This window comes from Canis lupus, chromosome 13 (genome assembly GCF_011100685.1).
Source record: "Canis lupus familiaris isolate Mischka breed German Shepherd chromosome 13, alternate assembly UU_Cfam_GSD_1.0, whole genome shotgun sequence".
In the NCBI taxonomy this organism is placed as follows: Eukaryota; Metazoa; Chordata; class Mammalia; order Carnivora; family Canidae; genus Canis; species Canis lupus.
Genome location: NC_049234.1, coordinates 49002641 through 49021606, shown reverse-complemented (window position 1 = coordinate 49021606; position 18966 = coordinate 49002641). Strand labels below are relative to the sequence as shown.

Here is an 18966-nt window from a genome sequence, read left to right as displayed (position 1 = left end):
ATGTGCATCTTTCTACCAATGAGTTTTTCAAAGCAATCTAGGATTTTTCTATCAAGCACTTAAAATTCTTTCAGCCTTTATTCATTGCCATATTTCAAAGCCACTTTCATATTTTCATTATAGTTTTCCTTAAGGAAAAAAGTATGGCAATTTCTGAAAATGCTAAACTTAAAAATCATCATGATTCAGCAATTCTACTTCCAGGTATATCCTAAAGAACTGAAAGCAAGGACTTGAACAGATTGTATATCCATGTTCATAGCATTATTCCTGGCAGCCAAAGGTGAAAACAAATGAAATGTCCATTGACAGATGAATGGATAAAGAAAATGTGAGGTATATACACAATGGAGTATTACTCAGCCTTAAAAAGAAATGCAATTTGGACACGTTACAACATACATGAACCTTAAGCCTAAGTGAAATAAGCCAGTCACAAAAAGAAAAATATTGTATGATTCCACTTATATGAGGCACAAAAAGTAGTCAAATTCATAGACAAAGAAAGTACGTGGTTGCTAGAGGCTGGGATGGGGTAGGGAGTGAGGAATGGGCAGTTAGTGTAAATGGGTACAGTTTCTTTTTTTTTTTTTTTTATGGGTACAGTTTCAATCAGGGAATATGAAAAAGTTCTGGAAATGGTGGTGACAGTTGCATAACAATGTGAGTATACTAACTGCCAAGAACTGTGCTCTAAAAAAATGATAAACTTGATTTTATGTATATCTTACAATTTAAAAAAAGTAATGATACTCATAAGCAAATTATCAGAATTAATGATAAAATATTACACTGACCTTGACTTTATCAATGCTTAAACCTGACTTTAAAGTATCTTTGAATGTTATTGTTTTACTAAATAATGTCATTGCAAGATAAATAAATATATTACCTCCTGAATTTCTTTTTCTAGTAGCTCCACCCTTTCTCGAAGATGTCTCCTCTCAGTATCAATTGAAAGAAGTTCCAGTCGAACCGAGCTACTTTCTCCCTCAGCTTGATGGGCTTTGACCTCCCAGTCTTCAGCACGGTTATGAAGCATCTGAAATCTATCTAACAAATCTTGATTTTCTTTTTCCTGGTTTTAGGTATAAGTAAATTGTTTCTAAATTAGTAACTGTCATCCATTGGAATACTCATATCATAAACATACACACACACTGGGATTTTTGTTTTAATGAGGAACCATACGCTATCTGTGCAGACAGCATACTAAGTAAGATCTGTGGGGAAATATAAAAATACGGTAGGCAAGATCTCCTCTCTCATATCTTAATATCTATGAGAAGAGACAGGAAAAGAAATAAATAAATGAGGAGACAGAATAAACACACATCAAAATATTTTTTAGATTATCAGTCTTAAATTCAACCTAAATATTTTTTATATACCTTAGCAGCCATTAAGCTCTCCCATCGTGACACTTCAGTTATGTAATTATGAACTCTACTCTTCATTTCTTCTTTTTCTTGAACTGCTGCTTCCAATTCCAGTGAGATTTCCTGTTAATCAGAGAATTGAAGACAGATAAATCTACAATAAATGTGGCACCTAATGAGTTCTATTTATTTTATTTATTTATTTTTTTATTTATGATAGCCACAGAGAGAGAGAGAGAGAGAGAGAGAGAGAGAGAGGCAGAGACACAGGCAGAGGGAGAAGCAGGCTCCATGCACCGGGAGTCCGACGTGGGATTCGATCCCGGGTCTCCAGGATCGAGCCCTGGGCCAAAGGCAGGCGCCAAACCGCTGCGCCATCCAGGGGTCCCCATGAGTTCTATTTATATTCAAAAGCTCCTTTTGAATTGGGGGAATAAGAGTAGGAGAAAGGAAAACTGTTCCTAAGAGTTATTTTCACATGTTTTTCTTGACCGTGACTTTTTAACCAAATATTACCACCCATTTCCCTCAAATAGTCTTGACCATGTATCTGGCATTTATATTATGGGGCTAGCTATGCTCAAGGGTTGTCATTTTAAAATATTCATGTATCAGCACTATGTTTTATACTGAATACTAAAAGTAATTTTTAAAAAATTTAAAATATTTAAAACAGGAAAATCATTTATCTTCTTAGTGTAATCCTTTAATAAACCAGCACAAACAAAACCGATACTTCTCAGTATCTGCCATTCTAAAATATTAACTTACTTATAGGTATATCTCTAAGTTGTTGAAAGGATGTGTGAATAATTAAAATCATGGATCTTTAAAACATAGCACTTTGCCTTGAAAGTGATGTTGAGGGTGACAATGGTATCTGCCACAGACAATACAATGTTCTCAGCTTTAGGAGTCCTTATAACAAAGACCAAAATAGTAAGGAGACCACAGTTGTAACAATTAGACACCCTGTGATATACAGCAGCGTTCTAAACCATACTTTTTAATACTCTTATAAATTCAATTCCCCTCAAAGAATTATTTATGTTGTTCATATTAATATCATTAAATTTTAGAAAACATATTTAGAGCTTTAAAATTTAGCAAAGAATGAATATGGAGTAAAACAAAGTTTATGCATTGTGCTCATACCTGGTTTTCTCTTGCCATTGTATTCAGATCTTCTTGTAATCTTCTGTTTTCCTTAAAAGACACTTCTTTAGATTTTCCTACTTCATCAAGTTCTTTGTGAGCTGCATCAAGCTGGCGCCGGAGGCTGCTTATTTCTCGCTCCCGATTAGTCAACGTTTCCTTTATCTGGCTGTTAACACAAAGGATGTGGAAATAATAAAGTTTTTTGGAAAACTGTAAATCATTTAAAAGAAAACTGCTGTACTCTGAATTAAGTACACTAAGAATACAAGAAATTATACTGCATTAAGACACTGATAAATTAGGTAAAGCAGATATTTTAGATCTCTACCAATCATCATATGGAAATAGTAATAAAATAAATTTATAATTCTAAAAGTCAGGTAAAAATAGAGGACTTTTTTTTTTCTTCTTAAATAGAGGACTTTAAAATATTAGGAGCAAAACATAATAGATTCAATTGGCAAGGATTATTTAATATTTAAGTCTCCACTACCATGTAATGTGTAAAGGCATATAAAATAATAGTGACTTTTGTCTTGAAGTAGAGATTAGACATAAAATGTAAAATTGTGTAACTATTCAAGATAGGTTTTGATGTAGAACAAATTTCAGATTGGCTACTAAAGTAATCCAAGTTTTTTTTTTTTTTTTTTTTAAAGATTTTATTTATTTATGAGAGACACAGAGAGAGAGAGAGAGAGGCAGAGACACAGGAAGCGGGAGAAGTAGGCTCCCTGCGAGGAGCCTGATGTGGGACTCGATCCCGGTACTCCGGGATCATGCCCTGGGCCAAAGGCAGGCACTAAACTGCTGAGCCACCCAGGGATCCCAAGTAATCCAAGTTTTAATAATTAGGGTCTGAACAGAGTAATTATGGTAGAAATAAAGAGCAATAGGTATGAAAAGAATAACAAGTCAGACATAACAACTGAGATTTGATGATGGAGAGGAGAAAGTTAAAGAGGATGGCATGTTCATGGAAGACACTCAGATGCTGCCACCAGCAAAAACGGGAAAACTGAACAAAGAAATTACCTATGATCAAATTGCTACTTAAATACATAAGCTATATTCACTGAAACTTTCTAAAAAAAGCTGGATGCCATTTCATTGATTACTTACTTCATAGAAGATTCACATTCTGAGACTGTCTTCTTCATCTGAGCAATAGCTTTTTCCTACAGAAATTATGAAAATATGATTCTAAAACATTCATATAAAAATGTCTTTACTTGAATTTATATAATTTATCACATTTATATAAATTACTCTACAAAAGAAAACTTCAAAGTAAACATTTCTATGTCTCAATACTTTACATATTGGCATGCTTTTACCCATTCTAAGAACCTGAATTGTTTCCTTGAATTTGCTATAATCATATTTGATAAAATTACATTCCATAAATAGAATTTTTTGGGGGGTTGGGGAGAAAGGCATGTGCCCATGAGTGATGGGGCAGGGGGGAGGGGCAGGAGAGGGAAAGAGAGAACCTTAAGCTCCATGCCCAGTGCAGAGCCCAACACAGGGCTTAAGTGCACAACCCTGAGATTGTTGACCTCAGCCAAAATGAAGAGTAGGATCCTTAACCAACTGAGCCACCCAGGCGCCTCTATAAATAGAACTTTTGCAGATCCAAATTAATGGCATGAAATGAAATTTAAGAATATTAGAAGATTAGGCTGTAGGCCTTAGGAATTTACATATTTGAAAGAGAGAATGAGATAATTTCTGTTGAGATGCCGGATAAAGGTATTTAGCTGTCACATACTTTATTAACCAGGTTTTCTTGCAAGTTTGCAATCTTTTCTGTCTTCTCATCTACTGTCTCCTGAAGAAAGTCTTTCTCTTTATCAATAACATCAATGGTCTTTTTCATTACATGAGCCTCTTCACTCTGCGAAGTCATCTGAAGGTATAGTTTATCTATAAAGAGAAATGTTTGTTAGACCAAATAAAGTAGGTTTAGCAAAAGCAAAATCTAAAAACGCTTACCTATTTTTTCCTGCAGTATGCTTATTTGTGCTTGGGCTGATTCAAGTTCATCTCTTTTCTTGGAGAGCCGGTGCTGACAATCATCAAGTGACCGCTGTAGCTGCTCATTTACTAGCCTAAAGAATCAGTGGATAAAAACAAATGGCATTCTTTATCTCTAGTAGAAATAATTTTTTAAAAATGAGAGATTTTAAAAAATATTTTTATTTTTAAAGTTTCTTTTATTTATTTTAAAGCTCTTCCAGTATAATCAATGGTATTATATTATATATTATTTCTTGCTGTCCACCATTCTTCTTCAAAATGGTTCCATCTTCCTAAAAATAATATAGTATAAAAATCAAATTAATTGTATACTCTTTTCTAGAGGTTTCCTGGTAGTTTTAAAGTTCTTGTTTCCTAATATTAACACTCTTTTCCTTGTAAAATCTATTTTCAAACGTGGAGGTAAAGGCATGCCCTGTTTTTACAGCATGGCCTGGCACTTCCAAGGATTATCCATAAATCCAGACTGGTGAGCTTTTAATTTTGCTTTCTATTTCGACTTTTTTGGTAGGTAGTCAACTGGAGGTCTTAGTAAACAGGGAAAATGGACATTTATTGTAGTGCAATCTATGAAGAATTCAGGGAGACCAATATCCTCTATCTACAAGGGAAAATGCTCAAAAATAGAAGGCCCACCCATAGAGTCCCTGTGGACACTGGGACACCAAGTGGTTGGCAGTGTTTGAAGTTCTAAGTAGAAATGTAAAATAGGAAGGTTAATACCTAATAAAAGTATGATTGATAAAGGAAGGCAGTATAACATCTTGACTGTATACATAAAGTAGGCTCTTGGTGAGTCCTAAAAATAGCTTTACCTTTTCATACTCTAGTGTAGACAGGAAGGGGACAGTAGAGATTCTTTTTTTTTTTTTTTTTAAGATTTATTTATTCATGAGAGGCACACACACGCAGAGAGAGAGAGAGAGAGAGAGAGAGAGAGAAAGAGAGAGGCACAGACACAGGCAGAGGGAGAAGCAAGCTCCATGCAGGGAGCCCGATGTGGGACTCGATCCCGGGACTCCAGGATCAAATCCTGGGCTAAATGCGGCGCTTAACCGCTGAGCCACCCAGGGATCCTGACAATATAGATTCTATAACAGATCCTGGATGTAACTTCTCTGACAGAAATACTGCTGTTAAGATAAAGGTCTGCTTAATGAAAGAACTGAGGTATAAAGGTGATAAGGATGAATAGTTGAGTGACTATCATATTATTTGTTCATCATGGTGTTTGGAAAGGAAAATCTGAGAACTATGTTATTAGGAGAAATTAACCAATTTCTTAGCTTTGAAAGCGTTATGAACATACCAAAGGGAGTGATGACTTACCACAAGACAGTGAAGCAGTAAAATTTAAAACCAAAGTTCTAGCTCTCTACTTATGAGCCATGTGGCTGATTGGACAGGACCATCTTTTGGTCTCAAATTCCTTAGTTATACTACATTACATAGAGGGACACATGATTTCATTTTAGGGGACAAGCAGTGTAGGTTTGGAATTTTAATGGCATACTAGAGGAAAGAGAAACAGTAATGATATCCATATTTTATTTTTTTGACTTTGTGACCATATTTACCATTTTAACCATTTACATTTACCATGTAAATCAGTGGCATTAAATACATTCACAGTCCTGTATACCCATTACCAGTACCTACCCAAAACTTTTTCATCCTCACCAACATAAACTCTGTACCTACTGAACAACAACTCCTCCTTCTCTCTTCCCATTCTCTGGTAACCTCTACTTCCTGTCTTTATGAATTTAACTCTAGGTACCACACATAAGTAAAATCATACAATATTTGCTCTTTAGTGCCTGGCTTATTGCATTTAGCACGATGTGTTCAAGGTTAATCCATGTTGTAGCAAGTGTCAGAATTTCCTTTCTCTTTATGGTCAATCCAGTGTACGTATGTATCACAATCTGTCCATCTGTCGATGGGTATTTGGGCTGTTACTTTCTTTTGGCTATTGTGAAGTGCTGCTAGGAACATTTGTGTACATATACTGGTCTATTCTTAATTCTTTTAGGTACATATCTAAAATTGCTGGGTCATATGGTAATCCTATGTTTACAGCTTCTTGAAGACGTGCCAGATTATTTTCCACAGCGCTGGACTATTTTACATGTTCCCATCAGCAATGAGAGTTCTGGTTTCTCTATTCCCTTGCCAACACTTGTATTTTCTTTTTCTCATTTAGAGCCATGGTAAGGGGTATAAAGTGATACCGCATTATGATTTTGACTTGCTTTTTCCTAATAAGCATCTTTTCATGTGTTTGCTGGTCATTTATATACCTTATTTGGAGAAATGCCTATTCAAGTCCTTTGTCCATTTAGACAGGTTGCTTGTCTTGTTATTGTTCAGTTATAAGAGTTCTTCATACATTTTGGACACTAGACGCTTATCAGTGTTATGAATTGAAAATATTTTCTCCTGGGACACCTGGGTGGCTCAGTGGTTGAGCATCTGCCTTTGGCTCAGGGTGTGATCCTGGAGTCCTGGGATCGAGTTCCACATTGGGCTCCCTGCTTGGAGCCTGCTTCTCCCTCTGCCTGTGTCTCTGCCTCTCTCTGTGTCTCTTATGAATAAGTAATTAAAATCTTTATTTTATTAAAGATTTTATTTATCTATTCATAGAAACAGAGAGAGAGTGAGAGAGAGAGAGAGAGAGAGGCAGAGACACAGGCAGAGGGAGAAGCAGGCATCATACAGAGAGCCTGCCGTGGGACTAGATCCAGGGCCTCCAGGATCACACCCTGGGCTGCAGGCGGCGCTAAACCACTGTGCCACCGGGGCTGCCTGTAAATAAAATCTTTAAATAAAAAAATTTTTCTCCCATTCTGCAAGTTGTCACTTTCTTGATAAAGTATTTTTTTAAATTTTTATTATTTTTTAAAGATTTTATTTATTCATGAGAGACACAGAGAGAGAGAGAGAGAGAGAGAGGCAGAGACATAGGCAGAGGGAGAAGCAGGCTCCATGCAGGGAGCTCGATGTGGGACTAGATGCCAGGACTTCAGGATCATGCCCTGAGGCAAAGGCAGATGCTCAACCACTGAGCCACTCAGGGATCCCCATAAAGTCTTTTGATACACAAAGTTTTCTATTTTGTTGGAAGTCTAATTTAACTACTTTTTCTTTTGTTGCTTATTCTTACTGGTGTCCTTAGAATCCATTGCCAAACCCAAAGTCATTAAGATTTTCTCCTATGTTTTCTTCAAGAGTTTTATGGTTTTAGCTCTTCTATTTAGGTCACTGACCCATTTTGAGTTAATTTTTTAATTAGAGTGAGGTACGGGTCCAGTTTCATTCTTTGGCATGTGGATATCCAGCTATTCTAGCACCATTTATTGATGAGACTATTCTTTCTCTATTGAATGCTCTTGGCGCCCTTGTTGAAATCAACTGGCCATAGATACATGGGTTTATTTCTGGACTTTCAGTTTTATCCAATTGGGCCATATGTCTATCTTTATGCCAGTTATCACATTGTTTTGAATGCTGTACCTTAAAAACAAAAAGATTTTATTTATTTGAGAGAGAGAGTATGTGGAGAGAGACGAGAGGAGAAGCAGACCCCCCCCCCCCCCCCCCCCCCCCCCCCCCCCCCCCCCCCCCCCCCCCCCCACTGAGCAGGGAGCCCAATGCAGGGCTCCATCCCAGGAGTCTGGGATCATGATCCGAGCTGAAGGCAAATGCCCCCAACAGACTGAGCCACCCAGGCACCCTGCTTTTTTTCTTTTTGGTATATAATACTGTATACCAGCTTTGGTATATAATACTGTATACCAGCTTTAAGTGTACAACATAGTGATTTGACTTTTTATATGTTACAAAATGACCACCACAAAAGATCTAGTTACCACCTGTCACCAAAGTGATTACAATACTACTGGTTATATTCTCTCCGCTGTACTTTACATCCCTGTGACTTCTCTTTCTTTGTCTTTGTCACTTAGTGTAATAGCTTCTAGGTCCATCCATGTTTTCACAGATTGTCACAAAATGACAAGAGCTCATGCTTTTTTATGGTAATATGCCACTGTATATGTATATACTATATCTTTTTTTTTTTTTTTTACATTTTTTAATCCACTTATCAATGGATACTTGAGTTGCTTCCCTATCTTGGCTCTTGTAAATGCTGCAGTAAACATAAGAGTGTATATAACTTTTTGAATTAGTGTTTTAATTTTCTTTGAAAAATCACTGGATCATATGGTACTTTTTTTTGAAGACCCACCACACTGTTTTCCACAGTTGCTGCACCAATTTACATATCCACCAACAGTGAATGAGGCTTTTTTTCTCCATATCCTCACCAACACTTGTTACTTATTGTCTTTTTGATTCTAGCCATTTTGATAGCCTTAGGTGATATCTCACTGTGCTTTTGATTTGTACTTCCTGATGATTAGTGATGTCGAGCATCTTTTCATTTGTTTCTTGGCCATCTAAACATCTATGGAAAAATGTCTATTCACATCCTCCACCCATTTTTTAATTGATTATTTTTTGGTGTTCAGTTGTATGAGTTCTTTATATAATTAACCTCTAATGAGATACATGATTTGCAAATATTGTTCCCAATATTGGGAGAAGTCCAGAAATAAGCCCATGTATCTATGTAGGCTGCCTTTTCATTTTGTTGATGGTTTCCTTTACTGTGCAAAGGCGTTTGTCTGATATAGTTCCAATTGTTTATTTTTGCTTTTATTGCCCTTGCCTTAGAAAGATCCAAAAAATATATTGGACCAATAACCAAGAGTTTACTGCCTGTTTTCTTTTTAAGAGTTTTATAATTTCAAATCTTACATTTAGGGCTCTAATTCATTTTGAGTTTATTTTTTGTATATGGTATAAGAAAGTGGTCCAGTTTCCCCAACACCATTTATTGAAGAAGCAATCTTTTCTCCATTGTATATTATGGCCTCCTTTGCCACAAACTAATGGACCAAATAAGAGTGCATTTATTTCCAGTCTTTCTGTTCTGTTCCATTGATTAGAATGTGTTTTTGTGTGCCAGTACCATACTGTTTTGATTACTCTGGCTTTGTAGTAGTTTGAAATCTGGGAGCATGATACCACCAGCTTCAATCTTTCTCAAAATTGCTTTGGCTACTTGGAGGGTTTATGGTTCTGTCTAAATTTTAAGATTTTTCATTCTAGTTCTGTAAAAAATGTTTGTGGTATTTTGATTAGGATGCACTGAATCTGTAGATTGATTTGGGTAGTATAAACATTTTAACAATATTCTTCAAATCCATGTACACAGTCTTTCTTTCCATTTATTTCTGTCATCTTCAATTACTTTCATCAAAGTCTTATAATATTCAGATTACAGGTCTTTTACCTCCTTGGTTAAATTTATTCCTAGGTATTTTATTCTTTTGGATGCAACTAAAAAAGGAATTTTCTTAACATCACCTTCTGCTCATTCTGTATTAAGTGTACAGTAACCCAAAAGATTTCTATATATTAACTTTGTATCCTGCAACATTACTGAGTTCATTTATTACTTTTAATAGTTTTTTGGTTTCTGTAAGGTTTTTTTTTTTTTTTTAATTTTATTTATTCATGAGAGACACACAGAGAGAGGCAGAGACATAGGTAGAGGGAGAAGCAGGTTCCTCTAGGGGACCCCAACATAGGACTCGATCCTGGGACTCCAGGACCATGCCCTGAGCCAAAGGTAGATGCTCAACCACTGAACCGCCCAGGTGCCCTTCCCAGGTTATACAAGGTAAACAAAAAAGTCCTCATAATCCTTTCCTATAATACAGTGTCTATGAGAGAAACAGTACACGGGGTTAACCAAAGAAAAGAATATTATAACAACAACAAAAAAAAAGTGAAAGGAGCTGTATGCTAGGGGATCCAAGGGCACTTGAAAGCTCCTCCGTGTAAAACTGAGAAGGGGGGCACCCAGGTGGCTTAGTGGTTGAGCATCTGCCTTTGGCTCAGGTTGTGATCCAGGGGTCCCGTGATAGAGTCTTGCATAAGGCTCCCTGCAGGGGATTAAAAAACAAACAAACAAACTGAGAGGGTCTCCTGTGAGAAAAGGAAATGGGGAGTTTTGGCTACAGTGTAAAGGAAAAGCAAAATGGATTAAATGCCAGTTCCTGACAGCTCAACACAAGAGGAAAACAGGTAGACTAATAATTCTGGCTGACAGAAATACATCGTAGTATCTATACTTTGGAGCTGAGTAAAGACATAAACCAGACGAAGATAGGCTGATCCCTTCAGCTAGCTTTCCAGAGGATGTATGTAGCACTCACAAAAAAGAAAAAAAGAAAAAAAGAAAAAAGCAGCTTTCACCTTAGTTCTAACTAAAGTCAAACTTATGAAGATTTGTAGTCAGAGCAACAAAAGGCAAAAATTGGATACTCTATGTGAGTTCCTAATATAGTATTCCTTAATTAATCAGACAATGATCTCTTGATTTTAATTTGTTAAAGTTGTTTGATAATCACACATCTCCTTATGAACAGATGTTGGTCTTTCTTTTCCTAATTATTCCTTGGATTTTCAATCCTGCTGTTTATTTTATTATATATTTTGCAATTCTCATTATTTGTATATTAGGTCTGTGTCTTTCATCATTTCCTTTTATTCTTCTGGGTTCTGAATTCTAGATGAATTACTTGAGTTTGTTTTCTATTTTACGAACCTAGTTTTCAGAAATATCCATTCCACTATTCACTAGCACTTTTAATTTATCAATCTTTCTTTATTTTTTTAAAAAAGATTTTTATTTATTCATGAGAGAGACAGAGAGAGAAGCAGAGACATAGGCAGAGGGAGAAACAGGCTCCCCGCAGGGAGCCCGAAGTGGGACTCGATCCCAGACCCTGGGATTATGCCCTGAGCCAAAGGCTGACCGCTCAACCACTGAGCCACCCAGGTGTCCCACTTTCTTTTTCAAAAAATTCTACCTATTTCAGGGGTGCCTGGGTGGCTAAGTTGGTTAAGCATCTGCTTTTGCTCAGATCATGATCCCAGGGTCCTGATATCAAGCCCGGAGTCCGGCTCTCTGCTCAGTGGAGAACTTGCTTCTCCCTCTCCCTCTGCACCCCTCCACAGCCCCAGCTCATGTGCCGTCTCTCACTACTTCAAATAAAGTAAATCTTCTAGAAAAAGATTCTACCTATTTGAGAGAGAAAGATCAAGAAAGAGCATGAGCAGTGGGGAGGGAAAGAGGAAGAGGGAGAAGCAGGCTTCCTGCTCAGCAGGGTGCAGGGCAATCCCAGGAGCCCCGGATCATGGCCTGAGCTGAAGGCAGACACTTAACTGACTGAAAACCCATCAATCTTCTTTTTTTTTTCCCATCTTCTTTCTAATCATCATTACTACAATCCTTTCTAATCTCAAGTTGTTATTATCTCAGGAGTGATTTAGTTTTACATATGCAATGTCATGTTGGCATCTGAAAATCTTTTTCTGATCATTACTGCAAATGTAATTTAGAGAGGAATATCTCCTCTGATTCTTCAGAGTGATCTTCTTCTGATCTTAAGTCTTTTTACTTATTACAGCTACCCAGCCCAGAAAAAAACTTTGCTGACTTTTTGTTTCCTTCAATGTTGTTTTCTTTTTTCTTTTTTTTTAAAGATTTTAATCATTCATTCATTCATTCATTCATTCATTCATTCAATAGAGACACAGAGAGAGAGAGAGGCAGAGACACAGGCAGAGGGAGAAGCAGGCTCCATGCAGGGAACCTGACGTGGGACTCGATCCCGGGTCTCCAGGATCACACCCCGGGGCTGCAGGCAGCGCCAAACCACTGCGCCACCGGGGCTGCCCAATGTTCTGTGTTTTAAATTTACTAAGAGCTAAACAAAGACCCAATCTCCTAAGGCAAACACATTCTGCATTACTCTATCATTCTGATATAAATCATCCACTCCTTTTGATTTTATGAAGAAATGTTTCCTAAATCTAGCCTCTCTTAAAGTTCATTGCCACTGTTTCCAGTCCAGACACATGGTCTCCAACGTTTGCCATCAGTCTCTTATGACTCCAAATACATCTTCCTAATTTTTTGCCAGAGTTTACTTCGTAAAAGGCACACTAATAAACACTAACATCATCCCTTGGGTTAAAATTTGTTTGTTCTCCATATTTATAAAGTAAAATCCACACACTCTTGGTTATCACACAATGTCCTTCATAACCTGACTCTAACCTATAGATATAGCTTATTTTTCCATACTGACCTTCTTAACTTTCAGATGCATTGCATTTTAGATTCTGTATATGCATATTCTTATTTTATATTCTTTGAAAGAAGAAAGACAAGGACAATGGCAAGCAAAAAAATCCTGTAATTTTCAGCAACCCTACAGTAGTAGGGAGTATAAATAATAGGAGGTAGCTAAGGGGAATTTTTGAAGGAAATAAGTATAAAAATCTGTGAGAGTTTTTAAAAATAGAGATACTCAAAACCTACCCAGGTTGGCTCAGTGAATCTGCCCTTAAACTCATACTTTTCAAAATCTCCACAGGTGATCCTGCTGCAAGGTCAACTGCTCAAAGGCCCAGTCCAAAATGCCACCACTAAGAACCTTCCATAGCCACTAATTTGTTCCCAGAAGTCAAATAACAAAACTTTCAATAAACTTACCTAAGAGAGTTCATCTCTGTCTTCTGATGAGATGAGTCACCAGCCACATGGCTAAGTTTTTGAGCTTGGAGTTTTGCTTTGTTCTCTAATGACTCTACTGTTTCTTTCATTATTAACATTTTAGATTTTAAATCACATCTTTCATCTTCAAGCTATAATTTAAATTAAAAAAATTAATAGATGTTTCAGTTTTGTCTTCCTAAGTACTCCTTAATAATATTTCTGGAGGAAAACTAAGGAAATAAATTAGATTTATTTAACCATACTTTATTTTTATTTATTTATTTGTTTTTAAAGATTTTATTTATTTATTTATTCATGAGAGACAGAGAGAGAGAGAGGCGCAGAGACAGGCAGAGGGATAAGCAGGCTTCATGCTGGAAGCATGACATGGGACTCAATCCCCGGTCTCCAGGATCACGACCTGGACTGAAGGTGGCGCTAAACCGCTGAGCCACCTGGGCTGCCCTTAACCATACTTTAAAAGTCATGTGTACAACTTTAGGTTCTAGATGTCAGAATGGGCATACACATTTACCTCTCCTTTTCAATATCAGTGAAATGAAAAAAAAAAGATACAAAATAAAAGAGCAAGAAAGGAAGAAAAGAATATATCCATAACAACAAGTAAAAAGGAAGGGAAACCATTAGCAAATAGAGCAAACATTTTGAGGAATGTCTAAAAAACAGTAAGTACACAGGGCTAGGTTGAAGAAAAATCAGAACAGAAAATACTATAACCCAAACACAAAACAGGCAAGATTTAGATGAAGAAACTGTAAAATTTTCCTGAAGGACATAAAACACAAACTGATTTAATGTAAAGACACAACATGTTTCTGAATGGAAACACAATATTGGGAATATATTAAAAGTTAATGAGATAACTGTAAATTCAGTGAAATTTCGGTAAGAATCCTAACAGAACCTTTTTCAAAATAAGGAAGGTAGTAGCTTAGATTTCATTCTGAAGGTCATTTAGGAAATTAAGGAAAAAACAGAATAGGAAAATTTGTGGGGGATTTATGAGATACCAGAATAAATTAAAAGCTACTATTAAACACTGTGGATTTCACACAAATGAGCAAATATATGTTTATGTGCACAGATGTAAATTTAGAAAAGGCAGCATTTTAAGGTAAGCGGGAAAAGAAAATGCTCTTTAAAAACAGAGTTGGGACAGCCATTCATTGAAGAAAAAAATAGATTTTTATTTTATATACAAAAATAAATTCTAAATGGAATAACGATCTATATATAAAACTCAAAACCAAGAAATATTTGTGTTAAATAGAAATCTTCCAGTTAAAACTGTAGAATGACCGCACACATTTGATCTCCCCTCACTTTGGAAATGACAGTAAAGGAATAGAAAGTTACGTACTCACAAGACATAGAGAACAAGAAAATCAGTAGTGGATACTGACATCTATACCTTGTGGAAGACAAAGAGGAGATCGAATAGTGACTGAAAAGTGGAAGAAAGATACAACCTAAAGCAAAGTTTCTGAACCTAAAAACTACTGCTATTTGGGGCAAGAAAATCTACACTGGGACTGTCATACCCTAGAGAGCTCCTACCTCTTTCTAGAAAGTTCTTTTAGAAACCAAAAATATAACTAAATTTTAAAATAAATCAATAGAAGAGTTAGTAGATAAAGTTGATGAAATCTCAAAGAAGAACAAAAAGTCAGAGCAAATAAGGGAGAAAGGAAAATAACTTTACTTAGATCTCCTTAGGAGGTCCAAAACCAACTAATAAAAGTTCCAGAGGGGTGCCTGGCCAGTTCAGTAGGTTCAGCATGTGACTCTTGATCTCTGGGTCATGAGTTCAAGCCCCATGCCGAGTACAGAGCTTATTTAAAAAAAAAAGAAAAAAAAAAAAAAAAAAAGGTTCCAGAGGGAGAAAATAGAATAGTACAGTAAATTACCCAAGAAATTGAAAACAAGAGGTAAGGAGCAAATTCTGTGTTTTCAGAAATAAAAACATGTCATGTCCAAAGGACTATGGTATAGAATAATATCAGACATCTCAAAGGAAGTTAAGAGACAATGGAAAACAATATTCAAAATTTTTACTGAAAATAATTTTCTAATCTAGATTTCCATATACCTAAGCCAAATCATAAATCAATTATGAAATGTGAATAAAGACATTTTCAGACAAGCAGTGTACCAAAAAAATTTTCTCTCATGTAGTCTTTTCCAGGAACCTGTTAGAAAAGGTGCTATACAAGGATGAAGGAAAAAAAAAAACAAGAATAAAATGTAAGATTCAATACAGAAGAGGAGGACAGAGAAATTCTTAAGAGAAGGACAGTCCACAATTGAGCAAGATAATGGAAAGCTCAAGAAGGGAAGTCTTCAGCAGGAAAAAACAAAACTAATAGGTTTGAATGTTCAAAAACAACTGATAGGTATGTGGTAGAGATGTTGGAGTTCTTGACAAAAATTAGCAACAGGTTTAATGAAAACGGAAAAATAACAAAAAGGAAAAAAAGGCAATTATTAACTCCAGGAAAAAGATCCATAAGAGAAAAGGCAAGAGTAGTACTATCCCATTTGGCCAACCCATGGGCCACAAGAAGTCATAATAATACAGATGGTTACTACTAAAGTAAGTATAATATATAATAAAACTATGTTTGAAATAATGGGGGAAGAAAAAGGTATCTAACATCACAGATACTCACTAAATAACCTTCAATCAACGAAGTTAAGACAAGTCTAAGCAGTTATACCAGCACATTATTTAGAAACAGGGAGGTAAATATCAGGAGGAATTATGATCGTTGTTAGTAGTTTTGGGGGTAAAGAGGTAGGAAAGGAAACTTTTTTTTTGGCACTAAAAATATTTCAAAATAAAAAAATATATTTCAAAATCCCTTGGGTATGTCATGTACAAACAGGAATACATGTATTGTATAAAGAACAAAAAAAATTAAATTATATATCTACTATCTGGCTTAAAAATATATTACCTGAACCCCGAAACTACTTGTGAGCAGTCTCCAATCATATTCCCCAAACCCTACCACAGTAACCACTATCAGGAGTCCTTATGTTTCTCATTTCTTACATTTTTATTGGTGTACCATATCTGTATGAATCTTTAAATAACATATAGTTTAGGTCTGCATATTTTTGAACTCTACAAAAGTAGAATCATACTGCCATGCTCTTTGACACTGTATTTATAAGATTCACACACATTGATGTTTGCAGCTACTATTCACTCATTTTCACTGCTCCATAATACTTCACTGTGTGAATTACTACCACCATTTCTCTATTTTCCTCATAACTGACATTAATATTGTTTCTTGTTTTCTACCAGAGAGTTAAATATTTTAGGCTTTGTGAGTACTATGGTCTGCTGCCCTCACTCCTTGGTAAAGTAAAGTGAAGTAAAGTGAAGTGAAGTAAAAGTAAAGTAAAATAAAAATAGCCACAAGCAATGTGTAGAAGATAAACATGGCTGTGTTCCAATAAAAACTTTATTACAAAGACAGACTAGTGGGAATGCTTGGGTGGCTCAGCAGTTTAGTGCCTGCCTTCAGCCTAGGGCGTGATCTTGGAGACCTGGGATCCAGTCCCACGTTGGGCTCCCTGCATAGAGCCTGCTTCTCCCTCTGCCTATATCTCTGCCTTTCTCTCTGTCTCTCATGGAGAAATAAAATCTTTTTAAAACAAACAACCAACCAACAAACAAACAAAACAAAGACAGACTAGAGGTCAGATTTGGTCTGGGGGCCACAGTTTGCTGACCTCCAACCAGGGTTCTCCGCAAGAAATGGATTTCCTGGCTCATAGAACATTGCTAGGCAATGCCAAATTACCCTCCAAAAAGGTACCTGTTTGCTCCCTGACATATATTTGCTAAATTATGTGTGTTATAACTTAATTTTTTTGTAAGATTTTATTTTTTAAAAAGTAATCTCTACACCCAACGTGGGGCTTGAACTTACAACACTAACACCAAGAGTTGCATGCTCTACTGACTGAGCCAGCCATGTGCCCCTAACTTTTTAATTTCTGATGCCCTGATATATATAAAATGTTTTTATTATAGTTATAAGTTGTATTTCCTCTATTAGTGATGTAGAACACCTTTTTAGGTTTATTAACCATTTATAATTTCTTCTGCCATGAAGTGTCAATTCACATTTTCTGTTACTGTTTTTTGTTTTTTTGGGGTTTTTTTGGTTAAATGTATAGCAAATTCTCTTAGTGGCTTGTCTTTTCAATTAATGGCCATTTGATGAACAAGGGAGTTCTTGTCAACAAGGTCCTATTTATCTGTTTTCTTTCATCTGTGTTTAGGAGCTTACATTCTGGCAGCAAACACTTGCTAGCCAAGAGATGTTAGGGAAGTTTCCTCTTTAAAGTTCTATAAAATGTTGAGAAAGTGCCTGACACACAGTAAATGCTTTATGAATTATTGCTATTATTATTTCCCAAGTCAAAAAGATTTTCTGCTTTTCTTCTTATTTTTTATTTTATTTTTTTAATTTTAAAAAAGACTTTATTTATTTTATTTTATTAATGAGAAGCACAGAGAGAGAGAGAGAGAGAGAGAGAGAGAGAGAGGCAGAGACACAGGAAGAGGGAGAAGCAGGCTCCATGCAGGGAGCCCAACGTGGGACTCGATCCTGGGACTCCAGGATCATATCCTGGGCTGAAGGCGGTGCTAAGCCGCTGAGCCACCCGGGGTGCCCTTCGTCTTCTTTTTTAAAGTAGACTCCACATCCAGTGTGGAGCCCAATGCAGGGCATGAACACAAGACCTGTGATCAAGACCTGAGCTGGGATCAAGATTCAGAATCTTAACCAACTGAGCCACCAACACACCCCATCTCCTATATTTTCTTTCAAAAACTGTAGCTATTTCTTGAACATTCAAGGTTGCAAATAACCTTGAACTGATTTTTGGGTATGGTATATTTGATGTATAATCTTTTCTCACTGATCTGAGTCCTTGATAGATAAAGTTTTCGTGGATTTGTGGATTTGTGGGTTTACTCTTTTTTTTTTTTTTGTGGGTTTACTCTTTACTGGATTTTTACCATTTTCCTTTAATCTTTGTGAACTACCACTATGTATTAATTATTAACTGTAAAGTCTTTGCATCCAGTAGGCTAAGTTCTACACCAAGATCTTCTTTAAAATTTCTTTGTGATTCTTAGCTCCGTTTCCATGTAAAATTTATTTTTATTTTTTTAAAGATTTATTTATTTATTCATGATAGACATAGAGAGAGAGAGAGAGGCAGAGACACAGGCAGAGGAAGAAGCAGGCTCCATGCTGGGAACCCAACGCAGGACTTGATCCCGGGTCTCCAGGACCACGCCCTGGGCCAAAGGCAGGCACCAAACCGCTGAGCCACCCAGGGATCCCCTCCATGTAAAATTTAAAATCCATTGTCAATTTACACACACATCTTGGGATTTCATCTGGAACTATATCAATTCTATAGATCAATTTGGGGAGAATTTACATTTTTTTTTATAAATATGATGTCTGTCACCTTTTTTATAAACCTGATATAGCTCTTCACTTATTTAGGTCTTTAATGTCTTTCAACAAGGTATTATATTTTCTATAAAGATTCAGCAAATTACTACATAAGTATCTTATCTCTATTAAAATGGTATGGATTTTTCTTTTCTTTTTTCTTCTTTGGGAACTGTCATACTTCCAGGGCATTTTTCATTGTGCATTTCTTTAAAAGACTTTATTTATTCATGAGAGA

At 36.1% G+C, this 18966-nt stretch overlaps 1 protein-coding gene across 6 annotated transcripts in view; it reads right to left on the bottom strand.

The window, feature by feature from the left end:
- The window catches only part of CEP135 (centrosomal protein 135), a 77993-nt gene that overhangs the window by 18980 nt on the left and 40047 nt on the right, over window positions 1-18966 (bottom strand). For all 6 annotated transcript variants that reach the window (XR_005369034.1, XM_038556156.1, XM_038556157.1 and 3 more), the window contains 7 exons: window positions 13216-13367; window positions 4533-4648; window positions 4309-4463; window positions 3660-3715; window positions 2535-2703; window positions 1392-1502; window positions 893-1078 (listed from right to left, as the gene is read on the bottom strand). Coding sequence is in view for 5 of the 6 variants with exons in the window: in XM_038556156.1 (XP_038412084.1) it covers window positions 893-1078; window positions 1392-1502; window positions 2535-2703; window positions 3660-3715; window positions 4309-4463; window positions 4533-4648; window positions 13216-13367 (945 nt within the window). In the remaining variant the exon portion in view is untranslated. The remainder of the gene's footprint in view (window positions 1-892; window positions 1079-1391; window positions 1503-2534; window positions 2704-3659; window positions 3716-4308; window positions 4464-4532; window positions 4649-13215; window positions 13368-18966) is intronic.